Below are 17604 nucleotides of genomic sequence, written 5' to 3'. Positions count from 1 at the left end.
ATCAGCTCTTCCTGTCTAGAATTTTAAAAAATTTTCTTGAAATTCAAAACATATTTCTTTGTGTATTTTTCAACTTTAAAATGAGGATGCTTAACTGTACATTGCAGATGTCCCTGTGACTGGTGTTTCAATCTAATTCATTTCTCTAAGAATTATTTTTCTTTCAGTTATCCAGAAAGCAAAATCATTAAATCTATTGACAATCAAGCCATACCTTCTTCATGTCTAAGTTATCCTTTCCATCCCTCAAAATTCATGTTTCTCAACTCATTTAAAAAAATACAGTTTTAAAGATATTCACACAATTAAGAAGAAAAATCACTTCAGAAGTATTTTCATTCACTCCTTTCACTGTAATAATGCAAAGAAGCTCTGTAGATATTTTGGTACAATTTGATTAAAAGTGTAAGAATAATGTCTGAATTTCAAGTTGCATATATTTTACTGTTATTTTACCTAAACCAAATTACTGATTACTGATTATCATCATGTCTGATTTTGTGCAACTTCTATCTCAATTATCAATGTCATTCACTGAAAATATTTTCATTACAGCAAAGGTACAAAATCTTGTAAAACTACCTGTTGTATCAGTCAGACCTAGTCCTGTCAAACTCATGCAGTCACTAGTAACGCCACCTCCACTGTTGCTGGAGAACCTCTTCTGGTCTTATCTTGCTCAACTTCTGATGCTGAGAGTCAGTGTCAATAAAATCACTCTCCACACAATTTGAAGACAGATCATCATCATCAAATAATTCAGGATCATTTCTCTAGTCCTCTAGATATGGCTAAAATCCACTCAATTTTCTTCCTAGAAAACTCACATAAATGTGCTTTTATTGGCATGGCTGGAGGATGACTGACTGTGGGGATTAATTATGGCACATCACCAACTCAGTCACCTTCCAGGTTCAGTGTGCAGCATTGAGACAGGAAACTTGAAGCATCATTCAGCTTGCATAAATATCCATCTAGAGGTCATCAAAAAGTTAAACTCTTGGTGACACAGAAAGCTGCCTATGATTAAAGAAAAAACTATATTTCTACATTTGTATTAATAAGTGAATGGTATAGTACTGAAGTTAACACATAAAGCCCATAGCACAGGTGAGTAAGGAAGGGGTTGAGGAACAGTAAGAGGGGTTTAACCTCTACCAAAATTCAGTAATAACTCTCAACACTATTCTTGAAAGAAGTACACATAAGGTTATGTAGAAAAAAGTAAGCTAACAACTTTTTTGGCCAAGAGACAGCCTGAAAATTAATGCGTAATTCCTCTGGCAGACACAGTGGGGGATTGGGAGTGCTTGTTTGAAAGTGGGGATGTACATGGTGGTGTGGGTGAAGCCTTGTGACCTAGGTTCATTAAATGGGTCATGAATATTCATGGTTACTATCTACACTTTTTTCATTCATATTTGCCATTTCCTGCATTGGCAAGGTAGAGCCAAGAAAAGTGGAAGAAATAGCCTCATTCATTTGCATCCACTCCCTAGCTGTCATGTGTAATGCACCAAAACAAGATACCCCTGTCCACGGACCTTTCCGTGGTTTCCCCCAACTGGTTCAGCCCATCGACAGTATGTCATCACCCATAACCACATCACTCTATCCCTTTGAAGTATCTTTCACACATTTCTATATATTTCTACACAAATTTACATATTATCAATTCATATTTATCATACTTTGTCGCTGTCTCCTGCATTAGCGAGATAGCTCAAGGGAACAGACGAAAGAATGGCCCAACCCACCCACATACACATGCATACACATACAGGTCACACACGCACTTATACATACCCATACACCTCAATGCATACATACATATACACACACAGACATATACATATATATATACATGTACATAATTCATACTTGCTGCATTTATTCATTTCCATTGCCACCACACCACACAGAAATGATGACCCCCTCCCCCCAGCATGCATGTGAGGTAGCGCAAGGAAGAGACAACAAAAGCCGCATTTGTTCACACTCAGTCTCTAGCAGTCATGTGTAATGCACCGAAACCATAGCTCCCTTTCCACATCCAGGCTCCACAAAACTTTCAATGGTATACCCCAGACGCTTCACATACCCTGGTTCAATCCAATGACAGCATGTTGACCCCGGTATACCACATCGTTCCAATTCACTCTATTCCTTGCATGCCTTTCACCCTCCTGCATGTTCAGGCCCCGATCGCTCAAAATCTTTTTCACTCCATCTTTCCACCTCCAATTTGGTCTCCCACTTCTTGTTCCCTCCACCTCTGACACATATATCCTCTTTGTCAATCTTTCCTCACTCATTCTCTCCATGTGACCAAACCAATTCAAAACACCCTCTTCTGCTCTCTCAACCACACTCTTTTTATGACCACACATCTTTCTTACCCTTTCATTACTTCCTCATTCAAACCACCTCACACCACATATTGTCCTCAAACATCTCATTTCCAACACATCCACCCTCCTCCGCACAACCCTATCTATAACCCATGCCTCGCAACCATATAACACTGTTGGGACCACTATTCCTTCAAACATTGCAGTTTTTGTTTTCTGCGATAATGTTCTTGCCTTCCACACATTTTTCAATGCTCCCAAAACTTTTGCCCCCTCCCCCACCCTGTGACTCACATCCACTTCCATAGTTCCATCCACTACCAAATCCACTCCTAGATATCTAAAACACTTCACTTCCTCCAGTTTTTCTCCATTCAAACTTACCTCCCAATTGACATGTCCCACAACCCTAGTGTACCTAATAACCTTGCTCTTATTCACATTTACTCTCAGCTTTCTTCTTTCACACACTTTACCAAACTCAGTCACCAGCTTCTAAAGTTTCTCACCCGAATTAGCCACTAGCGCTGTATCATCAGCGAACAACAACTGACTCACTTCCCAAGCTCTCTCATCCACAACAGACTGCATACTTTCCCCTCTTTGCAAAACTCTTGCATTCACCTCCCTAACAACCCCATCCATAAACAAATTAAACAACCATGGAGACATCACACACCCCTGCCGCAAACCAGCATTCACTGAGAACCAATCACTTTCCTCTCTTCCTACTCGTCCACATGACTTACATCCTCGATAAAAACTTTTCACTGCTTCTAACAACTTGCCTCCCACACCATATACTCTTAATACCTTCCCCAAAGCATCTCTATCATATCATATGCCTTCTCCAGATCCATAAATGCTACATACAAATCCATTTGCTCTTCTAAGTATTTCTCACATACATTCTTCAAAGCAAATACCTGATCCACACATCCTCTGCCACTTCTGAAACCACACAGCTCTTCCCCAATCTGATACTCTGTACATGCTTTACCCTCTCAATCAATACCCTCCCATATAATTTCCCAGGAATCCTCAACAAACTTATACCTCTGTAATTTGAGCACTCACTCTTATCCCCTTTGCCTTTGTACAATGGCACTATACATTCATCCCACCAATCCTAATACACCTCACCATGAGTCATACATACACTGAATATCCTTATCAACCACTCAACAACACAGTCACTCCCTTTTTTAACATATTTCACCGCAATACCATCCAAACCCGCTGCCTTGCCGGCTTTCAACTTTCACAAAACTTTTACTATATCTTCTCTGTTTCCCAAATCATTCTCCCTAACCCTCTCACTTCACACACCACCTCAACCAAAACACCCTATATCTGCCACTCTATCATCTAACACATTCAACAAACCTTCCAAATACTCACTCCATCTCCTCACATCACCACTACTTGTTATCACCTCCCCATTAGCCCCCTTCACCGATGTTCCCATTTGTTCTCTTGTCTTACGCACTTATTTACCTCCTTCTAAAACATCTTTCTAATCTCCCGAAAACACATACTCTCTCACCCCAACTCTCATTTGCCCTCTTTTTCACCTCTTGCACCTTTCTCTTAACCTCCTGCCTCTTTCTTTTATACATCTCCCAATCATTTGCACTATTTCCTTGCAAAAATTGTCCAAATGCCTCTCTCTTCTCTTTCACTAATAATCTTACTTCTTCATCCCACCACTCACTACCCTTTCTAATCTGCCTACCTCCCACGCTTCTCATGCTACAAGCATCTTTTGCGCAATCCATCACTGCTTCCCTAAAAACATCCCATTCCTCCCCCACTCCCCTTACATCCTTTGTTCTCACCTATTTTCCATTCTGCACTCACTCTCTCCTGGTACTTCCTCACATAAGTCTCCTTCCCAAGTTCACTTACTCTCACCACTCTCTTCATCTCAACATTCTCTCTTGTTTTCTGAAAACCTTTACAAATCTTCACCTTCGCCTTCACAAGATAATGATCAGACATCCATCCAGTTGCAACTCTCAGCACATTAACATCCAAAAGTCTCTCTTTCGCATGCTTATCAATTAACACATAATCCAATAACGCTCTCTGGCCATCTCTCCGACTTACATACGTATACTTATGTATATCTCTCTTTTTATACCAGGTATTCCCAATCACCAGTCCTTTTTCAGCATACAAATCTACAAGCTCTTTACCATTTCCATTTACAACACTGAACAACCCATGTATACCAATTATTCCCTCAACTGCCACATTACTCACCTTTGCATTCAAATCACCCATCACTACAACCTGGTCTTGTGCATCAAAACTACTAACACACTTACTCAGCTGCTCCCAAAACACTTGCCTCTCATGATCTTTCTTCTCATGCCCAGGTGCATAGGCACCAATAATCACCCATCTCTCTCCATCCACATATATCAACACATATCTACATTCATTAACATATCTATATACACTTCAGAATTACTTTTAGACAGAAATAATCTCTACAATAAGCACTTGTAGTGACCAAGAGAAACTTGGCAGCCTTCACAAATTTTAAAATAACTGAGCTGTTTAAAATAAGTCTGAGGTGATCATCACTCATTTGATGACTCCTGGCACCTGCTATGCCATTTTCATACAAAGACTCCCAGCATTTATGGGTAAAAATGACAGCTTTAATGTTACTGAAAGGATTACAATTCCCTCATCATTTTGATCACTAATACACTACAAACTCAGAACTTACTGAAGAGGAACAGCTCTAAACACAATCACCTTAAATTACAGACTCAATTCCATTAAAAATGAAATGATAAAACAGATATTCTGGTGTCTAAAAAGATACCACATTAAGCACTAAAGTATCAGAAGAAAGCACAATATGATTTTAAAGATATGTGCTATGGACAGGAGGGGGGGAACAGTTACCTTCTTTTCTAGGACTGCCCACTCTGGCAGAAATTTGGGTGGTGTCTTTGCTCGATGATGCATGCCATATTGCAGCTGTCGCTCTTGCCTGTGGAAAAGACAAAAGACTCAAAATATGAGATGGATTATGAGACTAATTTTCCTCCAATAATGAAAAATTTATTAAAACTCAAGAAAAGTCTTATACATATTTACAAAGTTTATCAACAGTACAGTCAATACACACCCACACAGACCTAGCTAGATCCTGCAAATCAGCATCAGATAACAGTGACACAGAAATACAATCAACAAGTGGTGCACCCTTCTTCCATCCAAGGCTTTGACGAATAGGCTTCTGCTGTTCCTGGAAAACAGATGATGATGGAATGAAATAAGGAAAATAATGAGACAAGAAAAGGAAAAGATGTGTCATGACTGGGAAGGTGATAAGAGAAGACAAGGAAGATGATTGGTCATGACAGAAGAAAGGACAAGATGGTATAAGCATGATGTGTCATGAAAAAGTAAATGATACAATGAAACTTGAGGATTATCAAAGAGGACAAGGTAAGTGAAATGAAAAGGAAAGATAATGGACAAAGAGATGGTTAATAATATGATGAAATAATGAAAATGCAAAGAAATGAGAGGGAGCATTAATGAATGAAACAAGGAAGATACCAGACCGAGATAGAGTGAATAAAACAAGCAAAGTGACAAGTCAAGAACTTAATGGGACCACATGTAGTAAATTATAGGTCACAACAGGGAAGACAGACTAAATCAAAGAGTATGAAATGTTAATAAAACTTTGTTTTACTATTTTCTATGGTAAGTTGAATGCTTAATCACAAAGAAAGAAAACTCTTCCTTCTCCTAATACATAATGCTTTTGTTTTGGTTAGTGGAGCAAGGTTCATCTTTGAGTATCAGTACAGCACAGCATCCTTTTGGATGAAACCATAGCAACCTTGACCTTTAAAGACATAACTATCAGAACTTTATAGGGACCTTGTTCTTCCTGTTCTCACTGCTGACTGCTTAAGACGATCAGCAACTGCACAAAATGTATATTCATCTATCTATTTATCTATATCTCTGATGCCTATTCCCTTGGGGATCCCCATCAAGGGGTAGCCACGGCAGAAGAGTCTTCATTTATCCCTGTCCTTACATGCCTCCCTCACACACACCATTCAATGTATTCTTCCTCTATTTCTCTCTCTCCAGTATTGCTCCACCCTATTTGCACCTGTCACAGGTGGCCATCCACTCATACCAACCCCTTTAATTGTACTATCATAGACTCTCCCCATCCACTCATACCAACCCCTTTAATTGTACTATCATACACTCTCCTTGTAAACACCCAGTTTTGAAGTTTTTCATATGCCAAAACCACCTCAAAGTACAAGTACACCACCGATTTTCTGGCACTCTTGGTTCTAAAGCCTTGTCGGATTAACCATTAACCATTCTGCCAGACCAACAGTGGTCACGTAATAATAATTCATCAACACATCTCTAACCCACTAATTATACATCTCTCATGCTACCTGACAAGTCCACTCCATCACTCCAACACTGACTAAACCATCCCATCATCACTCAATCATGCTCAGTACTCTTACCATCTTTCACAGATTTTCTAATCGTCATTTACTTCTTGGAATTGCTATTTGCATAGAATTTCAATATTTTCTTCCTTTGCTTCTTTATATCATAAAACAGTTGATGAACCAATACTGTAGATGTCATACACCTTATGCACCGAAACACCACGGTCCATTTTTTCAACAGTTCTACTCTATCTTTAATTGATATGGACTGGTGTTTACAATTGACACCACGACTGACACTCTCATATGTCTTAGAAGCCATAGCTAGGGTTAAATTTAAGCAAAATAAGCTAAGAATCTCACAGAATTGCGGTATCACCACCAACAAGTGCAGTGTAAAGAATGTAAATAAGCGCGTCTGGTGGCCGTGGGAATTTCAAGTTCCCTTACGTAATTTTGTCTGGACTAAAGGAGGTGCCAAACCATCAGTTGCCAGAAATTTAGTGGTGTACCTGCATTACATTTCATTCATTCTACCACTCCACAATTCACTCCCTTTGTATTCCTTGCCATACCACATCTCTCATACACCCCTTCATTTCTTTCTTTATTCCATCTATTCACACCACATGCTCTTCTCAAATAGCTCATTTCTACAGCTTGGATTCTTGACCTTTGTGCCTCATTTCACATCCATGTTTTGGCTCCATAGGTCAGGGTTGAGAGAACTATGCTGTCCCTTAAGCCTTTCTTCACTTCCATACTTACATTTCTATCCTTCATTATTCTATTAAGGGATCTAGTGACTCTTCTATCCTGTACTGCTCTCTTTCTTATCTCTCCTTCCATATCACCACACTTACCCAAGTCAGCTCCTAGATACTTAAATTCCCTCACTTCTTCCAGTCTTTTCCCCCCCCATATCCAAAGCACAATTAAGCACACTTACTTCTTTCACTCTATATAGTTTCACAAAATCTATACTTTCACTCTGATTCCTTTCAGACACCATTACCTTACATTTACTTGCATTTTACCTTCAATCTCCTATGCTTACAAACATCATAACGCACAACCTTCTGCAACTCCTCTTCACTCTCAGCAAACAACACAGTATCATCCACAAACAGGCATGCCACTAGCCACAAGATCTCACCACCTCACCCCCTTTCCCTAGTTTTGCTTTCATATATCTTATCACTCCATTCACTCTGTCCTATGCTTTTTCCAGAAACATAGAAGCTGTATACAACTTCTTACCTTTTGCTAAAAACTTTTCCATGGTCATCTTTATTACAAAAATCTGATCCACACATCCCATACCTTTCCTAAAACCCCCTTGCTCTTTACTTATTCAGCATTTAGTCACTTCCATCACTCTGTTAATTAATATTCTTACAAACATTTTTCTTGGTATACTTAACAGACTTGTCCCCCTATGATTGCTACATACATCCTTAGCACCTTTTCCTATGAATAAAGGAACAATAATAGCTTTCACGAAATCTTTAGGCACAACCTTCTGTTTCCATGCTAAATTACATATAAGATGCATCCAGTAACATAACTTTAATATGATTTAGAGAAATATCCCAGTGATATGCAAGTGCTTTAAATAACACTACAAGTAAAGTACATCAAAGATATTCACTGCAGAATGAATATATATATGAACATTATCAACCTGGGATATAGGAGTATCATACATCTTTTCTTTCTTTCATACCTGTCTGCTATTTTGACACATTAATGAGGCTACACCAAGAAAAGTTGAAAAAAAGGCCTCATTCGCTCACATCCATTCTCTAGCTATCACATGTAATGCACCTGAATTACAGTCCCCTCTCTAAAACCAGACCTCATGGACCTTTCCATGGTTACCCCTCCTGCTTTATATGCACTGGCTCAGTCCATTGACAGTACATCATTCTCTGTATAATACAGCATTCCAATTCACTCTACCCTATGCATACCTTTCAACCTCCTGCATGTTAAGGCCCTACACACTCTACTGCATACAGTCTCATCTATAGATAATGCTTCACATCCATACAACTATTCCTTCAAATATACCTATTTTCACCCTCCCAGATAGCAAATTTTCTTTCCGCACATTCTTCAGTGCTCCCAGAAACTTTCATCTCTTCACCCACCCAATGACTCATGTCTGCTTCCATGTTTTTATTTCCAACCATATTCACAGCTATGTATCTAAAACACCACACTTTCTCCAAGTTTCCTCAATTCAAACTTACTCTCCAACTAACCTGTCTCTGTACTGCTACTTGATAACCTTCCTTTATTAACATTTACTCTCAACTTTCTCCTTTTAAACAATGTATCATATTCAGACAACAACTTTTAAAGTTTCTCACTTGAATCTTCCACCAGTCTTGTGTCATCAATAAACAACACACTGACTCCTTTCCCAGACACTATTCACCCCCAAGAAATTGCATACCTACCCCTCTCTCCAGAACACTTGAATTCACTTCCCTAACCACCCTATCTATGTACAGATTAGAGCCATAGTGACACCACACATCCCAGCTGCAGACCCATCTTCACCTGGAACCATTCACCCTCCTGTCTACTCACTCGCTCACACATCTTACTCTCTTACTAAAAATTCTTAAGTTCTTCTAATAGCTTTCTTCCCAAACCATACATCTGTCACATTTTTCACAAACCATCTCTATCAACTTCATCATAAATGCCCCATACAAATCCTTCTGCTTCTCTAAGTACTTCCTGCACACACTTTCCAAAGCAAATACCTGACCCATACTTCTTCCACTCCTGAAACCAGTCTTGATACTCTGTGCATGCCATCAACCGCTTAATCACCACTTCTCCATACACCTTACCAGGTACACTTAACAAACATACATCTGCAATTTGAACCCTCACCTTTGTCCCCACTGCCTTTTATGGTGGCAATAAACTTGCATTCTGCCAATCTCTAGGTACTTCTTCCACTCCTGAAACCAGTCTTGATACTCTGTGCATGCCATCAACCTCTTAATCACCACTTCTCCATACACCTTACCAGGTACACTTAACAAACATACATCTGCAATTTGAACCCTCACCTTTGTCCCCACTGCCTTTTATGGTGGCAATAAACTTGCATTCTGCCAATCTCTAGGTACTTCTTCCACTCCTGAAACCAGTCTTGATACTCTGTGCATGCCATCAACCTCTTAATCACCACTTCTCCATACACCTTACCAGGTACACTTAACAAACATACATCTGCAATTTGAACCCTCACCTTTGTCCCCACTGCCTTTTATGGTGGCAATAAACTTGCATTCTGCCAATCTCTAGGTACTTCAACATGCTCCATGTATGTGCATATTTCATTATTAATTGCTATTTCCTGAGTTAACAAAGAAGCAACAGGAACAGATAAAGAAAGACCACATTTGCTTACATTCATTCTCTAGCTGTCATGTGTAATACACTGAAACCACAGCTTCCTTTCTTAAACAAAGATAAGGCCCCACAGGTCTTTCCATTGCTTGCACCAACTGCTTCACATGCCTTGCTTAAGTCCACCGACAGCACAATCCCCCTGTACAGAATATCATTCCAATGCACTCTATTCCATGCACACCTTTCATACTCCTGCATGTTCAGGCCCTGATCACTTAAAATGTTTTTCACCCCATCTTTTCATTTCTAATTAGTCTCCCTCCACCTGATGCATTAATCCTCCTCTTTAACCTCTCCTCATTCATTCTTTCCATATGTCTAAACCATTTTAGCACACTCCCTTCAGCTCTCTTAACCACACTCTTTACTACCACAACTCTCTTACCCTTTTATTTCTTAGTCAAAAAAATCACACCATCTTCAAACTTTTCATTTCATACACATCCATCCTCCTCCACACAGCCTTAAGATGTAAGAGAAAGTAGCAATTCAGATGAAAGCATGTATACAGCATCAGAATGGGGAGAAGCAGTGTGGTTTTAGAAATGGTAAAGGATGTGTGGCTCAGGTGTTTGCTTTAAAGAATATGAGTGAGTAACCACTGGATCTGTATGTGTGGTATTTATGGACTTGGAGAGAGCTTATGATAGGGTTGACAGAAATGCGTTGTCGAGGGTCTACAGATTACAAGGTGTGGGAAGAAAGCTGCGAGAAGCAGAGAAGTTTTTATCAAAGGTGCAGGGCATATGCATCAGTAAGAAAAGAGGAAAGTGAATGGTTCCAAATGAAGGTTGATCAGCAGCATGGTTGCATGATGTCACCATGGCAAATGCATGAGTCGTGGAGAGAGGGGTGACTATGCAGTCTGTAGGGGATGAAATGGCCAGGGAAGTGTTGGTGTCTGCTAATCATACAGCACTGACGGCACATTTGAGTGAGAAACTGCACAAGTTGGTGACTGAATTTGGAAGTGTGTGAAAGGAGGAAGTTGAGAGCAAATGTGAATAAAAGCAAGGGTATTAGGTTTGGCAGGGTTGTGGGACAAGTTACGTAGGGTATGAGAATGAAGGGAGAAAAACTGGAGGAAGTGAAGTGTTTTAGATATCTGGGAGTGGCCATGACAGAGAATGGAACCTTGGAAGTGGAAGTGAGTCATAGGGTAGGTGAAGAGGCAAAGGTGCTGGGAGTGCTGAGGTACGTGTGGAAAGAGAAAGCGCTATCTGGGAGGGCAAAAATGAGTGTTTGAAGGTATAGTAGTGTAAATAACAATATACAAATGATATATGGATGCAAGGCATGGGCTATAGATAAAGCCGAGTGGAGGAGGGTGGATGTGTTGGAAATTATATGTTTGAGTACAATATGTGGTTTGAGATGGTTTGACTGATTAAGAAATGAATGGGTAATAGACATGTGTGGTAATAAAAAGAGCTAAAGAGGGTGTACTGAAATGGTTTAGACATTTGGAAGGAATGAGAGAAACAAGATTGACATGAGGATGTATGCATTAGAAGCGGAAGGAACAAGGAAAGTAGGGAGACCAAATTGGGGATGGAAGGATGAAGTGAAAAAGATTTTATGCTATTGGGGCCTGAACATGCAGGAGGTTGAAAGGCATGCATGGGATAGAGTAAACTGGAATGATGTGGTATATAAGGATTGATGTGCTGTAAACAGATTGAATCAGTACATATGAAGCATCTGTAGTAAACCATGAAAAGGTCTGTGGGGCCTGGCTGTAGATAGGGGACTACCTCACTAATGATGGAAACAGTGATCAAGTATGAAAAGAAGAAGTATATGTGTGAGTAAGAGCACTAGAAAAATAAACACAGAAGCTCCAAGCATTCAACTGTATTTCAAGCCATTTTCAAAAATACAGAGTCGATATGAAAAAGGGAATGCATATGAAACCAGACTTAATGATAGCTCAGGAAACAAGGAACAGTTGATCTGAGAAACGTGAATAGGTAGGCCAGAACAGTAAAGTGATCCATCCCTCTTCTTAGCAATGGACATCAGGTCAGTTTAGATTCTGCAAAACCCCATGGGGTAAAACAAGAAAGTGAACTAAACTGTGTTATAGATATGAGGAAGAAAGACTGGAAGAGGTGACAGAATCTGAGTATTTAGAAGTTATCTTGGACAAATTTGATCAGATATTGGGGGAGAAAGACTGGAAGATGGGGGAGAATGCTAAATGCTTTGTTGACGTCTACGGTTACTAGCACCACGTGGAATGGGGGTTGTGGTTGGTTGAAGCCATCTATGTGGTATGAGCTCAATGTGCAGTTTGATGGTACAGTGATTGTGTTTGAAGCCATGCTATATGGGTTAGAGTGGAATGTTTTGTTTGATTTTGTTGAGAAAGAATCATTTTCTTCAAAGAGTTTGGAAAAAGAGGATAAAAGTGATATAGGGCAGTAGGAGGATGGGGTGGTGGGTGGTTTGGAGGCTCTTAGGACTACTATTATGTTGGCAAGTTTCCAGATGCTGATGTTATATAACGTTAGGGACTTTATCTGTGTTGCCATAAATAGTTGAAGATATCTATAAGTGTTTGGATTACAAGTGAACTATAGTTTTTCATGTTTAGGGATGAGATTCGTCTTTTAGCTGCCTTTTTAGTCTAACAAGTACGTTTGTGAGCTCTTTGGGAGAAGGGAATTCCCTGGAATGGGTCAGGAGTGCTACATGAGTTGGGGCTGGACTGGTGCAATAAGAGTGGATTTTCTTAAATGTGCACCAGAGTTGGTTACTGTAGGTCTTGTAATTGAATGTGATGAGGAAGGAGTGTCAATTCCCATTTTGTCATTCAGAGGTTAGGTTAGTGATAGTGCTGTTTAAAGTTTGGATTTTTTCTCTTTGATTTCTACTGATGGAGAGTGGTTTTGTCTGAGATGGTTTCTTTGCTTTATAATGTGTGTAACTTGTAGGGAGAAATTTGGGTTGGATTTCTTACTGTGCCCTTGTGGTATGTTCTTTTTGCTGGTTTGGTTGGAGATGTTGATGAGGTGTGAGGCTGCATGATCTAATGATGAGATTTCATTTATAGTAAATTTTGGAGCCTTGTTTCTATGTATTGAGTGAAGGCTAGCCAGTCCGCTTTCCTACAGTTTGTGTGAGTGTTCTGGTGGTTGCATTTACTGCATGGGCTACATGGAGCATTATCAAGACGGGCAAGTTACATGAGTATACATGAGAAAGACAGACAACAGGAGGCCTGATTGGTCCACGACTGGGTTGTTTGTAAAAGAAATTAGAATGACAAGAAAATGGAATTCTGCTCAGCAGTTTTTTAAGCTGTTACTGACTCCCCGCTGCTGCACATTAGCCCTCTAGTGTTCATTTACCACTGTCGTTTATAAGTTTATTTCTGGCATTTTTCTCCGAGCATACCTGAATTCATAAAATATTTGTCTAAACAACTTTTGAAGGTATTTATAGTCTTAGAGTTCACTGTGTCTGACAGTAACTTATTCCAGAGCTTAACACACCTATTGGAAAAGAAGCTTTTTCCCACATCTATACTATAACTTTTAGCTTTGAGTTTTATCGCATTTGTCCTAGTAACAACATTTTTTTGTATTCTGAAAAGATGTTCGTGTTTTACTTTATCAAACTTGTTCAGAAATTTGAACACTTGGAATAAGTTGCTGCAAAGCCTACATTTTTTAAGGCAGAAGAGATCCAATCATTTCAGCCTCTCTTCATATGCTAGATTTCAGAGGAATGGAATCAATTTTGTTGTGCATCTTTGTATTTTCTCTAACTTTTCCTTGTCCTTTTTATAGTTGAGGGATCAAAACTGGACTGCATATTCAAGGTACAGTCTTACTGAAGAATTATAAAGCATGAGAATTGTTTGTGGTGTCTTGTAATCTATGTTCCTGGCTATAAAACCTGACATTTGGTTGCCTTTTTTACTTAATGCTTGAGACTGTTTAGTGTATTTCAAATTGTTGCTAATGACAACTCCAAGGTCCTTTTTTTCATTTACTTTAGTAAGAGAGTTTCCGAACAGTCTGTAGTCTCAACATATATTCTTGTCTTCAAAGTGCATAATTTTACACTTGTCAACATTAAACTTCATTTGCCATCTGTCTGACCATTCTGCTAGTAAGTTAAGATCTCTCTGAATCATTCTGCAATCCCACCTGTTTACAGCTCTACCTCCTAGTTTAGTACCATCAACAAACTTGAAGATCACAGATATGAAACTGAGTTCTAGGTCATTAATTCATATCTTGAAAAGAATTGGCCTAAGACCAACCCCTGTGGCACACCTTTTGTTACACCTAGCCGATCTGAGGCTTCACCATTAAGTACTATACACTGCTCTCTTCCGGTAAGCCAGTCTCTGATCCATGTACAGAGTTCTTCACTGATACCTTGTGCTTTGAGTTTATCTAAAAGTCTCTTGTGAGGTATTTTTTCAACAGCCTTTTGGATATCTAAACATGATACATCAAATGGTAATTTTTTGTCCTAATTCTGATAACATTAAACAATTCCAGCAAATTCATCAGGCAACATTTTCTATTGTGGAAACTGATTTGGTTGTCCAATATAATTTTGTGGTCTAGAAATGTGACAATTTCATTTTTTATTATTTTTCCATCATTTTACATAGTTTCCAGTCAGTTGGCACCTGACCATCCAATAGAGATTTGCTGAATATTTTTGTTAGGGGGTATATCAGCTGTCTCCTGACCTTTAAAAATCTTGGAGTTAAGTTATCTGGGCCATTGGATTTGTTAGAATTTAATTGGTCCAGATATCTAAGTACTTCATAGCTCTTTATTTCTCTAACCTTCAACTCTTCTTCATCAGATCCTTGAAACATTTTCATTTGTTTGGGTATTTGAGATGTTTCTTTAATTATGAATATGGAGTTGAAAGAATAATCTAGTATGGTAGCCATTTCCTTGTTGTCAGTAGTCAGTGTGTCATTTTAGTTTCGTAATGGTCCGATTCCTTCTCTCACTTTTTTCCGTTGTCTTATATATTTGAAGAATTTACTAAGATTATTCTTAACTTTCAAGGAAATTCTTTTTCCTTCCTCACATTTACTCTGTCTCATGACCTTCTTACATGCTCTTTGGATTCTGATTAATTCCTGGAGATTTTCATCTGTTCCCAGTGATTTGAATTTCTTGTATATTTTCTTCTTTTGGTGAATTAGTCCTACTATTCTCCTATTCATTAATAATGGTTTTGAAATATTGCAAGTTCTCTTCTTAATTCATGGAATATGTTTATTTTTAATCTTGAGTTATTAGTCCACATTTCCTCTCTGTGCGAATGTTAAGTTTTGTCCAATTGGTACTGCATATTTCATGTCCAATGTTTTTTAAATTTGCATGTCTGTAATCTGGGATCAAGAGTTTGCTGTCATTTATTTCATAATCTAAATTAATCTCTAGTCTAATCAAACTGTGATCGCTGTTTGACAAACTCTCACCTACTTCGCAAGAGTTGATTAGGTCTGTGTCTGGTGAGGACAAAATCAAGAATGTTTGATCAGAGGACAGTTCATGTAGCATGCTTTAGTTGGTGAGGAGAATGTGGTGTCTGGGAAGTTCTGTTGATAGAATGTGGGATGAGAGTCTGGTTGGCTGGTTGGATAGGATGAGGATATTGAGAGATTGCAGTTGGGGGTAGTTCACCTCAGGGGTCAGTTAAGGGTGAGTGTTGAGCCAGCTGAAATGGTAGGCATTGAAATCTCAACAGAAATATGTTGGGTGTAATGGTGAGGCTTTGTAGCTGGGGAAGGACTGTGAAGGGGGACGTAGGTGTTAATTATGTAGTTGGTAACTTGAAATTTTATTTTCATGGATTGCATTTCTCAGGTGTTGTCACTGTCTGTGAGTTTTAATGGTGTCAGTAGTGTTAGAGAAAGATATGGTTCAATGAACAAGTGTGAATCCTCCTTGTCCTTGTTGTTTACCATTTCTTACAATTGTACTGTTGTAGAAAGATGGAAGGGCAGACCTGGTCGTGAGTCTGGTTTCTTAGATGGGGACTATGTGATTATTGTGTTCAATGAGTTGACTGAGTATTTCTGTGGAGCAGAATAGTTTGTGTAGAGTGGGAGTGTGCATTTAGTGATGTTGCTTGCTGAGCATCTGTGTTAGAGATGAGGTGGTTTGCAATGTGGTTTTAGGGGTTGCTGTCTGAGAGGTTACTGCATTTTCAAAATTCTCAGTAGTCTCTGACAGTGATGTGCAGTGGAACTGATACCCAGTTCACCGACCAGCATTAGGGGGAGGAGAAACAGCCTGATGGAAAGCAGAGTGAATGCTGCAGCTGAATTTGAACATACGCAGATGTGCCCAAAGGCTCTATGAAATGGCAAAATCTTAAGATATCTATTCTGAGATTAAGCATGAATTTGTCTTTACTTGGTAAAGCTTATGTCAAAGCTTATATAAAATTAGGGTTTGCCTGTACCAGATAAAAGCTGCTTGCATTTGCATTACAAATGAACAGACATGAAGAAATTACAGACTATGGTAACAGATCTTCCTACTTCCTCATCATAACTAATATTAAATGTCTCATTAAGTAGGAAATGAGGACTTGGTATCAGGCTAAAACTGATGTTAAGCTCAACTGATTCTTTTGGTCTTAAACAACTATGAAAGGTATGGAGTTACGTTGAAAACAAGAATATAAGAGAAATGAGAGACCACTTACCTTTGGATCAAAGAAGTTGTATCCTGGAAGGAGAGGGAGACCTGCCATATCACCACCAGTTATATGGCTCACTCACTAAGAAACTGCCAAAAGAAATTCCCTGTTATAGTGCAATCTATGTTTAAACAAAGATACCTTTTACTCTCCACATAAATACACTTGAAGCATCATAGCACCATTATTCCTGATTTATGTTCATGACTTTCCAATAAGACTAGAATGATTTCTAAATATGGTTGCAGATGATCCTTAAATGATAGGAGAGAGAACAACCTATTTGTACAGTATGGGAAGGAAGTTCTACTTTCATTCCTTTATCTTTATCAAACAACTTTTTAAGTTTTTGTATAGCATCAGCTTTCATAATTTCATCATTTAGCTTATTCCATTCATCTGGACCTTGTACAATAACATCATTTCTTTACATCTATGCCAACCAACACATTTCTCTTTTAGTTTCTTGTCATGACCTCTAGTTGCTCTATATTTCCTTTTTCTTAAAGAACTGTTCACTGTCAACATCATCATACGTGAATGATGAAATGAAGTCTCCCTTCACTTTTCTTTTCCATGGTAAGTAGATCTACAGTCTCTAATCTTTCTCTGTAACTCATCTCTCTTATTTTAGGTACCATCTTTGTTGCCCTTCTTTG

General features: G+C 38.9%; 1 protein-coding gene across 1 annotated transcript in view; it reads right to left on the bottom strand.

Moving 5' to 3' along the window:
- Positions 1-17604, bottom strand: part of LOC139763962 (EF-hand domain-containing protein 1-like) — a 121965-nt gene that overhangs the window by 63299 nt on the left and 41062 nt on the right. The window contains exons 2-4 of the mRNA XM_071690443.1: positions 16952-17034; positions 5510-5619; positions 5274-5361 (exon numbers count right to left, since the gene is read on the bottom strand). Coding sequence (XP_071546544.1) covers positions 5274-5361; positions 5510-5619; positions 16952-16999 — 246 coding nt within the window. The 5' untranslated portion in view covers positions 17000-17034. The remainder of the gene's footprint in view (positions 1-5273; positions 5362-5509; positions 5620-16951; positions 17035-17604) is intronic.

Source organism: Panulirus ornatus, chromosome 48, assembly GCF_036320965.1.
Source record: "Panulirus ornatus isolate Po-2019 chromosome 48, ASM3632096v1, whole genome shotgun sequence".
In the NCBI taxonomy this organism is placed as follows: domain Eukaryota; kingdom Metazoa; phylum Arthropoda; class Malacostraca; order Decapoda; family Palinuridae; genus Panulirus; species Panulirus ornatus.
Note: the sequence above shows the minus strand (reverse complement) of the source record. Positions and strands in the feature narration are given on the sequence as shown.